General features: G+C 33.6%; 1 protein-coding gene across 1 annotated transcript in view; it reads left to right on the forward strand.

Moving 5' to 3' along the window:
• Positions 1-2,338: 2,338 nt before the first annotated feature.
• The window catches only part of LOC307133978 (TBC1 domain family member 20), a 40,209-nt gene continuing 27,658 nt past the window's right edge, over positions 2,339-14,889 (forward strand). The window contains exons 1-5 of the mRNA XM_079829390.1: positions 2,339-2,588; positions 3,175-3,360; positions 3,438-3,518; positions 9,647-9,833; positions 13,232-13,333. Coding sequence (XP_079685516.1) covers positions 2,525-2,588; positions 3,175-3,360; positions 3,438-3,518; positions 9,647-9,833; positions 13,232-13,333 — 620 coding nt within the window. The 5' untranslated portion in view covers positions 2,339-2,524. The remainder of the gene's footprint in view (positions 2,589-3,174; positions 3,361-3,437; positions 3,519-9,646; positions 9,834-13,231; positions 13,334-14,889) is intronic.

Consider the following 14,889-nt stretch of genomic DNA (forward strand, 5'->3'; position numbering starts at 1 on the left):
CCATTAGGTGAGTGTTTATAGTTATTTTTGGTGATCTTAAATAAATAATTATTTTTTTATAATTATTATTAATATTGATGAAGCTTCAAGTATACAGAAAAATATATATATATATTAACTGTCTGAAACTTGAAAACTTGAAATTGCGGTTGAGCAGCTTCATCATCAGGTAATCTGATATATTAGATATTTGGAAAGTTTCTATACATCTGTGACTCAAACCCAGTCATAAGGGTCAATTGGAAATTGAGATCATCTGAGAGCTGAATTAATAAGCTTTCCATTGGTGTATTGTTAGGATATTACAATATTTGGCATGACAATAATCTGGAATCTGAGGGTGCAAAGAAATCTAAATATTGAGAAAATCTTTAGCAATGCATATTACTACTAATAATATATTTTTAGTAGGACATTTACTAAATATCTTCATGGAACATGATCTTAATATCCTAATGAATTTTGGCATAAAAGAAAAAGCAATAATTTTGACCCATACAATGTGTTGTTGGCTATTGCCACAGATAAACCCGTGAGTCATTTAGGCCTTATTTCAAGTCAAAGTTGGGCCAAGCTGAGGTTAAAGGGACAGTTCACGCAAAAATGTAAATTCTGCCATCATTTACTTCTTCCAAACCTGTATGAGTTTCTTTCTGCTGTAAGATATTTAGAAGCCAAACAGTTGACGACACCCATTGAGTTACATAGTTTTATAAGCCTTCCATGTCAATGAACTACATGTACTAACGGGTTAGGGTTGGATTAGATTTGTTGCATGTAATTATGCATCATTTACTGTTATTACTATAGTAACTGTAAATAGTATAAAATTATACTATTATTTTTATAAAATTATTTTTATTAAAGCTTGACCAAGACAAATTCCTTGTGTACGGCAGTAAATCTCATTCAGATTCTAATTGTTTTTATGATATAATAAGTATTTATTTAAGATTACCAAAATAAATCACTATATATATATATATATATATATATATATATATATATATATATATATATATATATATATATATATATATATATATATATATATATATATATATATATATATATATATATATATATATATATATATATATATATATATATATATATATATATATATATATATATATATATATATATATATATATATATATATATATATATATATCTATCCTATAACTTTTTAGCTACACCCATATTATTAATTATAATAATTATTAAATAATAATTATGTATTTGGGATTACCAACAAAATAAAATAATAATAATATTTTATTTTGGCGCACATATATATATATATATATATATATATATATATATATATATATATATATATATATATATATATATATATATATATATATATATATATCATTTTTTATAAATATATATTATTTTCTTTTTTAATAAATAGGTATATAAAGTTTTTTGTTATTTATTTTGTACACCAAAAGAAAATATTATTATTAATACTTTTATTTTGTTGGTAATCTTATAATATAATATAATTAATATAATATAATATAATATAATATAATATAATATAATATAATATAATATAATATAATATAATTAATATAATATAATATAATATAATATAATATAATATAATATAATATAATATAATATAATATAATATAATATAATATAATATAATATAATATAATGTATAATTCAATATATATAGTTATTTTATCTTGGTAATCTTAAATAAATTATTATTATTTAATAATTATTATAATTAATAATATGGGTGTAGCTAAATATATATATATATAAATATTTTTTTTAATTATTTTATTTTATTACTTATATATTAAATAATATAACACAATATAACACATTATAATATAATATAATATAATATAATATAATATAATATAATATAATATAATATAATATAATATAATATAATATAATATAATATAATATAATATAATATAATATAATATAATATAATATAATTAATATAATATAATGTATATATATATAGTTATTTTATCATGGTAATCTTAAATAAATTATTATTATTTAATAATTATGAATAATATTGGTGAAGCTTCAAGTGTACAGAAAAATATATATATATGAACGGAAACTTGAAACTTGAAAACATGAAATTGCGGTTGAGCAGCTTCATCATCAGGTAATCTGATTTATTACATAACAAGTAAATACCATAGGTAAATACAAACACGCCGCATGAGCAGGTGGAGAATCGATGTTTAAAATGAGCCAATGGCGTTGACGCCCCTTGACGTCTTAAATCGCTTTAAACCAATCAGGTGAGACGTCGACAGCAGTCAGGGTAGAGTGACTCACCGGCGTTTTCAGCCAGTGAGAGACTAGTAAAGCTCGTGTGACGAGCACTCCTCTCCACGTAACGACGCGGATCTGAGGGGAATCATAATATGCCACTTCCCTTTCGTTTCAACGGCCAGTTCTGAATTAAAATTATATTATCGTTATCGCAAAGGCATGTGTTTGATATCCTCATGACTGTGAGTCGCAGTAAGAGATGAGAAAAGCGAGAAAGCGACTGCCTGCGAGTGGATCGCAAGCGTCTGTCAAGAGACATGAAGGTACCGGTGTCCATTCGGTCCATTATAAACTTACTCAATGTGTGTGGGAAATCTCTTATAATGTGTTAGAGTTCCGCTGTATTGATCCATTAGGAAACCATTGAACGTGTGTAAGACATTTGTTATGTCACTGAATGTGTAAGAAGGTCCATTATGTTGTTATTGAATGATTGACAGGTCCAATTATAATGTCATTGTTACTGTTATGATATGAGGGAATGAGGGTCTTTCATATCACACCACTGAATAAGATCCATTTGGATGTCATTGCAAAATATAGGCCTTATTTGTGGTCTAATTGGTATAAATGATCTCTCCATATGTTTTTTTAAATGCTAATTTTATTTACATTTCACTCTCTGTGAAAAACATCAATACTTCATTCATGATTTGGTTCCTCATGTTTAGTTTTGGTGGTTTAACCGCACAATTCTGTTCATTTTTGGCTACAATGAAGGAACAAGTTTGTCTAACTTCTTGCCTGTTTACTTTCCACTGAGGTAAAAGTGAACTATTTGACTCCATTTGGTGCATGTTGAGTGTTAATTTTGCATCCTGCCTCATATGTCATGTGCTTTATCTGCAGAGCAATTGCCGTTGAAGAAACAGAAGCTTCTGGATATCCATCAGGCCCTGAACAGTGACCCCGTGGACATCGAGACCCTTCGGCGGGCGGCTGTGAGCGAAGGCGGTTTGCTGACGGATGACATTAGGAGAAAAGTTTGGCCCAAACTCCTTAGTGTCAACGTGTACAGTCTGCCTGCCAAACCCTGTAAGTGTGTGTGTGTGTGTGGAACGTGCCACAAAAACTTCCAACGACGCTTACTCTCTTATTTTCCTCTTTTAAAGCCAAAGATGTCCGAGAGGACCACAAAGACTACAGACAGGTGGTGCTCGATGTCAGGAGATCAATGCGGCGTTTCCCGAAAGGTCAGTATCTGATATATCAGAGACACACCATCACACACTCACTCTGGAGACGGATACATCCAGTCAGGGGTAAGATAAACCGCTTGAGATGATAGAAGTTTGTCTTGTATGCCACAGAAGTTGACATCAGAAGCGTGAAAAATTTGATCTGACAAAAACTCTGACAATTACATGACTTTTAAAAAAATAATTATATTTTATTTCAGTAGTTTCTTCCATTATTTAAAAAAAACATTCTTCCATTGTTTTAACTTGAATATTAAACATTTTCATTGCAGATTGTAGTATCAGTTTAATATAAATAACAATTTGAGTGCAAATCAGTGATTAATATTTAACCCATATCACATTTTGTGTACATTTTTATATAGAAGAGAAATGAGATTTGACAAAGTTGCATGACTTTTTAATTTTTAAACTATTTTAATTGAGTAGTTTCTTCCATTATTATTATTTTTTTTAATTCATTATTTTAACTTGAATATCAAACATTTTCATTGCAGATTGTAGTATCAATATAATATAACAATTTGAGTGCAAATCATTAATATTTATTATTGCCAGTTTTGGTATCCAGTGTGCCACAGAAGAAAAATTAGATTTGACAGTAGGGTTGGGTAAAAAAATATAGATTAGGGTGTTTCCTTTTTTCAGATGATGAATGAACAGAACATTGTAGCGCTCCTCCCATCCAATAAATCGCAATAATCTTTGTGCTTTGTTACTATTGATATGACTCAAAAGTCTCAGATACATCCATTTTATTATGTAATTAAAAAACATAAATACCGTTTTGGCGCTGTGGCGTGAGATCGCTCTGGCTCAGCTCAGCTCAAGAGAAGCGGTAGCACACGTGAACTGATCCGCTTTAATACTAGTTACAGCACAAAATCAGTGTTTCAACCGCAGAAAGACGTCAGTAAAACAGCTTGTATACAATCAATGTCATGTAATGTCAAATTTACCTCAGAAAAACCATATTCAGTGTCTATAAACTCGTTAGTCAGCTAGAAAAATGTACTCTAGAGAGGAGCATTTTGCTAAATATATGCCACATATCAAATATTCATTATAATTTTTAATGTTCTTTAATATTTAATGCATGTATGAATAAATCTGGCAAGTTTTTATGACAGCCACCATTTAAATGTTTATATATATATATATAAAAAAAACGAATTTGAGAAGAAATATGATTATTAAATTGTAAGGTTAATATTATAACTTTATTATAATAAAAAAAAAACATAATTGAGTGTAATTTAAGTGTTTCAGTAAACTTTTACCTTCAATATTATAGTAGGCTATAGTAGGTACCTGATATATATCCAAAATAATCGATATTGAATCGAATCGAAATTTAATCGAATTGTGAAATTTGTGTCCATAGAGTGCCGAAGTTATGACGTCACTTTGTAGGCCAAAACGCGGAAGTGAGTTTGCATTTTAGCCCTTCCGGTTCCCTCGCCCTAAAGTCTGTGGGTTTTTTGAATGGGTTTTTGCTAAATCGCCTGAAATAAGGTCTGTGGTTAACAAAGCCTCTAAATATTTTCACGTTTTGATCTATGACATAAAACACATTAGTTAAAACCTGCTTGTGATTTTTAAAAAACTTTATTGTGTCTTAAAAACGGTGGTTGCTAACAAGTTGCTAAAAGGGACTACATCCTTTGGCGGGGACTAGGGATGAAACGGTATGGAAATTTAACATCACGATTATAGTGACCCAAATTATCACGGTTACCAATATTATCACGGTTTTGTTCAAGTTTTATATTTGAAAATTAACAAACAAACTAAAGCAGCTCTATGCACTTTTTTAAGCAAGATTCTGTGGGATTTTCTTCCTTATAATGGCCGTCGTCAATAGCAACGCATAAATAATAATAATTTCTCGTAAATATAATCTCTAATATTATCTCTGTAAATATATTCTCAAGCAATATTCTCATCAGTGTTCAGCAATGATGCATTTAAATCTAGCATGTTTTGTGTAAGAGCCCAAACAGTATCCTAGAGAAATAATGCATATCCATATTTCCATATGATTTGACAGTTTAGTTTATTTTATTAAATATCAAAATGTCTGCATCATACCTGACACCTAGATGATCACTTTACAGTCAGTTTTATGACTTTCATTCTCTTCAAATGCTATTAAAGTTTCAAACGTGTATAACGTTACCAATGTTGTGTGTAACTTTAGAGACGGTCCCTAAATTCACCAACTTTATGCCAGTCACATCAGATGCGCTGTGGTTCTGCTGTGTTTGTTTGAAACTATTTTCGCTGCTGAAATAGAACAAAAACAGTCAACCTCTGTATGATGAATGAATCTCTTGTGTACATCGCATGTTTATCTCTGCTTTTAGTGTAGATTTCAGCGAGTGACAGCGGCGCGCGCTCTGAACAAAATTCCGGATAATCTGAACGCCTCTGATTATGAGACATTGCATTCATAACTCAATATAAACACGTGTGAGTGGTTATAATGCGCAACGCGATTATAACAGATGGCTTTTGAGAAGACTATAATAAGTTTAACAGCAGAGTGGCTAATGTGCAGCCGAAATAACGTTAATTTACACCCGCAAACGGCGGTTGTTAATGGCAAACCCTGATTATTATGCCTTAAATTTCACCCTAGTCTTGTCTGAACTTGTTCGTTCGCTTCACGTAATTATTTCCCAGACGTAGTTTTGGTATTCAGGTCAAAGTCCACTTGCCTTGCGTTCGTAGTTTTGAAGTGTTTCCCCCATTACAGCGACTTTATTCTGGCATGTTCTGCAGACAGGGTGACTCTTCGATTGAGTTTCCCTCAGGACTTTTGTAAAAGCCAAAATATGACAACGCCTCAGATTTTGTCCTTTTAGAAGTCTGAACAATCTGAGTGCTGTCACTGCCTTCTGCCATTTCTTCTTATTCAGAAAACAGCGGTGCTGCGCCAGACTGACGCTGACTGGACAACATTTACCGCGAGTTTTAAAATCGTGATAATCTCACGCGGTTTTAATGATAATTAAATTTTATACGATATTACTAACCGTCACTAAATTTTACCGTGGTTTATCGTGAAACCGGTAATCGTTTCATCCCTAGCGGGGACTTTAGACGTCATCGTGACAAACTCACTAGCCCGCGTTTCAGCCTCACTTATGAAGAACTTCTGTGGCGTGAATAAATCGCGCTATTCGCGCAAAGTTGGATGCTTGAACATTTGGAGTTTACTGTCTTCACATGTTCGTCTCGTTGAGAAATGGCTGACATGGGCTGTGTTTACACGTCTTTTTGTGTTAAAATCTACTGTTAATGTGTGACAATGTAGTTTTAAGACTTTTTCAGTCGATAATATAGTTGTTTAAAGCTCAAATCTGTGGTTTATTTATATAAAGAGTGCCTATTTGAACATTTTATCTGGTGTTTTTGGAGTTGTGAGCTCCAGTGGATCAGCGGCGCTCAGCGCTCATTAACCCCGGCGAGAGCAGCCTTTCCTCGGCCAGTCCTTCTGCCGTCTGCCGCTGGCTCTGATGTCTCTGTGGCGTCTCGAGCTATAATTCGTCTTGTAACGGCCGATCTTTGGTCACATGGATCTATAATTTGTTCCCTGGCAAATCGTTTAGGCTGAGGACAAAGATAAGTTTCATTACTTGTTTATTTTTTGGCTATAACTTTACGTTACCGTTGTAGCCGACTAGCACTGACTTTGAATGTTTGACTGAATTGTTTGCTTTATTTAATGTGTAGCTTATTATACATTTTACTTATACTTTTGTATTATTGATCATACATAAACTTGCATTTAACAAAAAGAGACTGGGTTGTGTTTCATGTCATTTAATGTTATCACAGTGATAATCATATTGTCTGAAAAAACATTAACAAAAGATAAATCTCAGAGAGACACGCATAAACAAAATTAGTTTCTAACATTTTTGGAAAAAACGAATGGGCAATATTTCTCATGAAAAAGTGGATAAGTGTTCATACACAGCGCAGATCATAATGAGCGAGCGTGTTTTTAAAATAAAGTTTGAGGAAGCTTGATGACGACGTTGATCCGCGACCATGGTGTGCTGTAGTCCGTTTATAGCCTACCGTTAGCATTTTATATCTGACGGCTTTATTTAAACTTTGTTTAGCTTCAAACTTTATACATTTTGGATTAATTTGTAGAGATTATCTTGATAGACAAAACGTGTAAGGGTCATAACTCTTTGTTGAACACAGATCTATGGGGAAAATGCATGGCTTTTCGATCGAGGGAACCCATGCGCCGCTAACTTCCGGGTTGGCCTACAAAGTGACGTCATAACTTCGGCACTCTATAGAGACAGAGCGTATTTAGGCCACGCCCACAACGGGGAGGAAAACAATCCAACACTCTTCATTGACTTTGCATTGCGTGAGGCTGCCTCATTGTCATTTCGGACTTATAACAAAAAACAGAACAATGTCTAAAAGCTGGTATGTGACAAGGTGTACAGCAAACAAGCTAAAAAACACAGAAATATGTTTTTATAAGCTGTCGACCCAAAAAAACGAGTGTTTAAGGAGACAAAAGTGTTATAAAGGAAATAAAATGTGAAGCTTCAGCAGGAAGAATGGGTACATTTTGGGATCCTGACACTCAGTATGCCTCAGCAAACATTCTGTCACTGTTAAGTCAAATATCCAAATGTCAGTTTTATACATGATATTTCCTGTCTCTGATGACGTTCTCCTCTAGTGTGTGTAGTTCTCAGTGTAATATAACATATCGCGCTCTGTCTCAATTGCCTGTATCCACTTTTTTGTCCTTAAACGCTCGTTTTTTGGGTCAACAGCTTATAAAAACTTCTGGGTTTTTGCTTCTTGGTTTTGTTTAGATTGTTTGCTGTACACTTCGTTGGATTGTTTTCGTCCCCGGTGGGTGTGGTCTTCAGATTATGACGCGTGTCGCTCTGTCTCAATACCCATCCAGCCCTATTTGACAGTATTTTTCATTATAAATTGCATGACTTTTTTAAAATAAAAAAGCCAAACAATTGTTTTTCAATAGATGCTTCCATTATTTATTTAATGTTTTTTTTTGGAATAACTTGAGTAACACAAAGACTTTCCATTGCAGATTAAATGATCAGTATTACAATTTGCTTAATTGATGTATTAGACATTAGTGACTAAATTAAATATTTACTGTATACATTCATTTAGCAGGTGCGTTGATCCTAAATTAATCTTAAAGCTACACTGTGTGATATTTTCACCCATCTAGCGGTTAAAAGGTATATGACCATCCAGTGAATATTAGTTTCTGTTCCTCTCAATTCCGATTTCGTTTTAACTCCTACGGTGGCCGATTTAGTCCAAGATTAATATGGCTTCCAGCTCGACCTCGTCCACATTGGACACGGTGCCATCGAGTGTTAAAACGCAAAAGGCGAAGCTTGAATTTACGGGTATGTCCCTCTTTGGCTGATGTACTTTCAAGATGGAGGGGCAACATGGTGACCGGCATTCGAACCCATTACCGTATTTATTTTCAATGGCATATTATAAACTTACGAGAATACTTTATTACTTGAAAGAAGTAAATATACATTAATGAGCACATATATTTTTTAAAGAACGAAGTGTTTTTAGCTAAGAACAAACTAAAAAAAGTTACACAGTGTAGCTTTAAGGAGGCAATAACATGAAAAGTGCTAATAATACAACGTTTCAAATGTTTTATAAAAAATTTCAGACTAGAACAGGGTGGGAAATAAGATATTTATTATATTTATTTTCACTTATGTCTTTTTTTTTATTTGAATTGTTTTTTCTAAAATTAAATTAGATTAGATTTTAAATCCCATATTTTCAATATGCTCTCAGATTTAAATATTTTTCCTGATATAAAGGATTGCTTATATAATCGCCCCAGTATTATTCCCTCGTTGCGCGTCTGGAACAATGCCTTGATATTGTGTGTTATCTATCTGATCACAAATACGTGGAGCTTCCCATGTGATATTTGAACACTTGAGGTTTTTAGGTCACAAGAATAAGGGAGACTTTTACACATCATCATGTCTGTAGGGTGTGTTTGATCCTGTGATAATCCTGCTCATAATGACAGGTTTTGTTGTTGATGTAATGGTTCTCAGGCATGCGTGTGGACGAGCGAGAGGTTCTCCAGGAGCAGCTGATAGACATCATTCTGGATGTTCTGAGGAGAAACCCTCAACTGCACTATTACCAGGGTTATCATGACCTCGTGGTGACCTTCCTGCTGGTGGTGGGAGAGAGGATGACCATCGCAATAATAGAGAAACTGTCCAATCATCATCTCAGGTGAATTAAACTGACCTAGAGCTGCACGATTAATGCCTAACACGCAATCTTATTCCTAAATAACAGCGATTCTATTTAACCTTTGACAGGTAAACTTTTATCCCACAGACGTACTGGGAGAAAAGTTTATAGTTCAGATGTAAACACTGATTTTTACGGTAGCGATCAAAATAGAGTAAATCAGCTTCTGAAAGTAACTTGGCACTTCAAATAAAGATATCAATTACATTGTAATGAAACAAGTGAAGCCTTTATGAGTGAGTCATTGAATCATTAATTCAAGAGATTTGTTCAAAAATGCTGATTCATCCAGTAATGAAACAAGTGAGGCCTTTATGAGTGAGTCATTGAATCATTCGCTCAAGAGATTTGTTCAAAAACGCTGATTCATCCAGTAATGAAACAAGTGAAGCCTTTATGAGTGAGTCATTGAATCATTCGCTCAAGAGATTTGTTCAAAAACGCTGATTCATCCAGTAATGAAACAAGTGAAGCCTTTATGAGTGAGTCATTGAATCATTCGTTGAAGAGATTCGTTCAAAAACGCTGATTCATCCAGTAATGAAACAAGTGAAGCCTTTATGAGTGAGTCATTGAATCATTAATTCAAGAGATTTGTTCAAAAATGCTGATTCATCCAGTAATGAAACAAGTGAAGCCTTTATGAGTGAGTCATTGAATCATTCATTCAAGAGATTTGTTCAAAAATGCTGATTCATCCAGTAATGAAACAAGTGAAGTCTTTATGAGTGAGTCATTGAATCATTCGCTCAAGAGATTTGTTCAAAAACGCTGATTCATCCAGTAATGAAACAAGTGAAGCCTTTATGAGTGAGTCATTGAATCATTCGTTGAAGAGATTCGTTCAAAAACGCTGATTCATCCAGTAATGAAACAAGTGAAGCCTTTATGAGTGAGTCATTGAATCATTCATTCACAAGATTTGTTCAAAAATGTTGATTCATCCAGTAATGAAACAAGTGAAGCCTTTATGAGTGAGTCATTGAATCATTCGCTCAAGAGATTTGTTAAAAAACGCTGATTCTTCCAGTAATGAAACAAGTGAAGTCTTTATGAGTGAGTCATTGAATCATTCATTCAAGAGATTCGTTCAAAAATGCTGATTCATCCAGTAATGAAACAAGTGAAGCCTTTATGAGTGAGTCATTGAATCATTCATTCAAGAGATTTGTTCAAAAATGCTGATTCATCCAGTAATGAAACAAGTGAAGCCTTTATGAGTGAGTCATTGAATCATTCGCTCAAGAGATTTGTTCAAAAACGCTGATTCTTCCAGTAATGAAACAAGTGAAGTCTTTATGAGTGAGTCATTGAATCATTAATTCAAGAGATTTGTTCAAAAATGCTGATTCATCCAGTAATGAAACAAGTGAAGTCTTTATGAGTGAGTCATTGAATCATTCGCTCAAGAGATTTGTTCAAAAACGCTGATTCATCCAGTTATGAAACAAGTGAAGCCTTTATGAGTGAGTCATTGAATCATTCGCTCAAGAGATTTGTTCAAAAACGCTGATTCATCCAGTAATGAAACAAGTGAAGTCTTTATGAGTGAGTCATTGAATCATTCACTCAAGAGATTCGTTCAAAAATGCTGATTCATCCAGTAATGAAACAAGTGAAGCCTTTATGAGTGAGTCATTGAATCATTCGCTCAAGAGATTTGTTCAAAAACGCTGATTCATCCAGTAATGAAACAAGTGAAGCCTTTATGAGTGAGTCATTGAATCATTCATTCAAGAGATTCGTTCAAAAATGCTGATTCATCCAGTAATGAAACAAGTGAAGTCTTTATGAGTGAGTCATTGAATCATTCGCTCAAGAGATTTGTTCAAAAACGCTGATTCATCCAGTAATGAAACAAATGAAGCCTTTATGAGTGAGTCATTGAATCATTCATTCAAGAGATTCGTTCAAAAATGCTGATTCATCCAGTAATGAAACAAGTGAAGTCTTTATGAGTGAGTCATTGAATCATTCGCTCAAGAGATTTGTTAAAAAACACTGATTCATCCAGTAATGAAACAAGTGAAGCCTTTATGAGTGAGTCATTGAATCATTCGCTCAAGAGATTTGTTCAAAAACGCTGATTCTTCCAGTAATGAAACAAGTGAAGTCTTTATGAGTGAGTCATTGAATCATTCGCTCAAGAGATTTGTTAAAAAACACTGATTCATCCAGTAATGAAACAAGTGAAGCCTTTATGAGTGAGTCATTGAATCATTCATTCAAGAGATTCGTTCAAAAATGCTGATTCATCCAGTAATGAAACAAGTGAAGTCTTTATGAGTGAGTCATTGAATCATTCGCTCAAGAGATTTGTTAAAAAACACTGATTCATCCAGTAATGAAACAAGTGAAGCCTTTATGAGTGAGTCATTGAATCATTCGCTCAAGAGATTTGTTCAAAAACGCTGATTCTTCCAGTAATGAAACAAGTGAAGTCTTTATGAGTGAGTCATTGAATCATTCGCTCAAGAGATTTGTTAAAAAACACTGATTCATCCAGTAATGAAACAAGTGAAGCCTTTATGAGTGAGTCATTGAATCATTCGCTCAGGAGATTTGTTCAAAAACGCTGATTCTTCCAGTAATGAAACAAGTGAAGTCTTTATGAGTGAGTCATTGAATCATTCGCTCAAGAGATTTGTTCAAAAACGCTGATTCATCCAGTAATGAAACAAGTGAAGCCTTTATGAGTGAGTCATTGAATCATTCGCTCAAGAGATTTGTTAAAAAACACTGATTCATCCAGTAATGAAACAAGTGAAGCCTTTATGAGTGAGTCATTGAATCATTCGCTCAAGAGATTTGTTCAAAAACGCTGATTCTTCCAGTAATGAAACAAGTGAAGTCTTTATGAGTGAGTCATTGAATCATTCGCTCAAGAGATTTGTTCAAAAACGCTGATTCATCCAGTAATGAAACGAGTGAATTCTTTGAGTGAGTCATTGAATCATTCACTCAAGAGATTTGTTTAAAAAAACGCTGATTCATCCAGTAATGAGCCACAAATTGCTGTTTTTGGATTGTAAATCAAAAACTTAACAGTTTCTGCAACATTACCTTTTACATTAGCTTTAATTTTCTTTAGCAGGAGCTTTTATCCAAAGCGACTCACATTTCGGACACTGTTGTCTTCTGTAGAGCTGCTTTAAAGCTGAATCGAATTGGTTTCATAATTGATTAGTTGTTTAGCACAGACACCGTTATTGAACTGAATTGAATCGAAATTAAACTGAGCTGTATATCATATTTTTTTACAATGTTGCACTGTACTCTTATTTGAGCTCCAGGAATGCTTCTTTTTTCATTTTACTCTGATAGTAATAAGTATCCTCAGACATTGTTTTCTGGTTTTCTTCTGTTGGGAACGGCAGGGATTTCATGGACCCCACCATGGACAACACAAAGCACATCCTGAACTACCTGATGCCCATTCTGGAGCGAGTGGACCGAGAGTTACACGACTTCATGATAAGGTAAGCTGTGATTGATCCACCTTCTTATGTGCACATTCTACACTACAACCATTTTCCCACAGGTTAAACACTAAGATAGTTCTGGCTCTAAATTCAGCTGCAAACAGTCTCTAGTTTGACTAATAGATGGTTAGATGCAGAAAACATGGACAGAATCGCAGAATCCAGTCATAAAAACTGAATTTACGGTTTATCTTGGAATTGAATAAATCAAAAGCAGGTCAATACAGTTAAATCAAATCACAATATAGACTAGTGTCTGTGAATATTAAACTGCAAAAAGACTATTTAAATATGAATCCTGCATGTTCAGCGTATCTCTGTGTAAGTTAATGGTTTCATTTCCCACACACACACACACACACTGAAGCACACGTGGCGTTTGTGGTGTTTTCAGCCTCTGCCGCCTCACTATATGAGCACATGAACTTCGAGGGGGCACTACTTGCTTTATGCAAGGACTATATAGGATAAATCATAATACAGGATTACCCTATTATTTACATTTTACATTTAGTCATTTAGCAGATGCTTTTATTCAAAGCGACTTACAAATGAGAGCAAAAGAAGCAACTAGAACAGTCAAGGGCGTCAATATGCAAGTGCTGTAACAAGTCTCAGTTAATCTAGCACAGAACACACAATTATTATTATTTTTTATAAATAAATTAGACAGACAGAAAATGAATAGAATGATAAGTGCTATTCCTATTATATTTTATCGACACAAATTGATAGGTCAAACAGTTGTTACTGAACATGGCTTGTCAGCAGTGCAATTCTCTGTGCCTACAGTCTTTCATAGATGTCACGTTTAAACGCACTACATTTAAACAACGTTTTATTCAATTAATTACTTTATATTTATATAGCCTAGTACTTTAGATTTAGCTGTAGGCCTATATTACGTTGTTCACGCAAGTGCAAATACATTTAAACATAGGTTATAGCCTAAAATCACAAACATTTTAAATTAAAACTTACAATAGGACAAAAACAGCCGACTCTCGCTTTTTATTTAGTTTTTCAATCTTTTTACAAGAACTCGTGCAGGTCATAAAGAACTTTGTTTTCCATCTCCAAGAAAGTACGAGTGCTATCCATAAATGCCAGGTAAGGTGTCATATTCCTTGCTTTACCCGAGGAAAAAAGCCATGTGTTGAGGTTTTCACGTCAATACATATTTATTTTAATGCGAGCAATGCTCTGTCATAAACGTACATAGACTCGGTGCTGCGAGGAACGAGGATCCATATGCAGGTCCTTATGCAGTGTGAAAGCTCTATGGAAAAAAATACGCACTGTAAACAGAGTATGTGTGAAACAGGCGTTACTCGTCAGGCTACAGAAGAATACCATAATTCCTCCATTCAACTAGGCTTAAGACAGTCAGTACGTTTACATGGACAACAATACTCCGATATTAAGCTGATTAAGACCATACTCTGATTAAGAAACTACCATGTAAACAGCTATTTCTAATTACCTTAATCCGGTTAAAGCCATACTCGAATTAAACAAAAATCGAATTAAGACATGTGGAGTATGCCTATTTT

Source organism: Gobio gobio (genome assembly GCF_949357685.1).
Source record: "Gobio gobio genome assembly, chromosome: 11".
Taxonomy (NCBI): Eukaryota; Metazoa; Chordata; class Actinopteri; order Cypriniformes; family Gobionidae; genus Gobio; species Gobio gobio.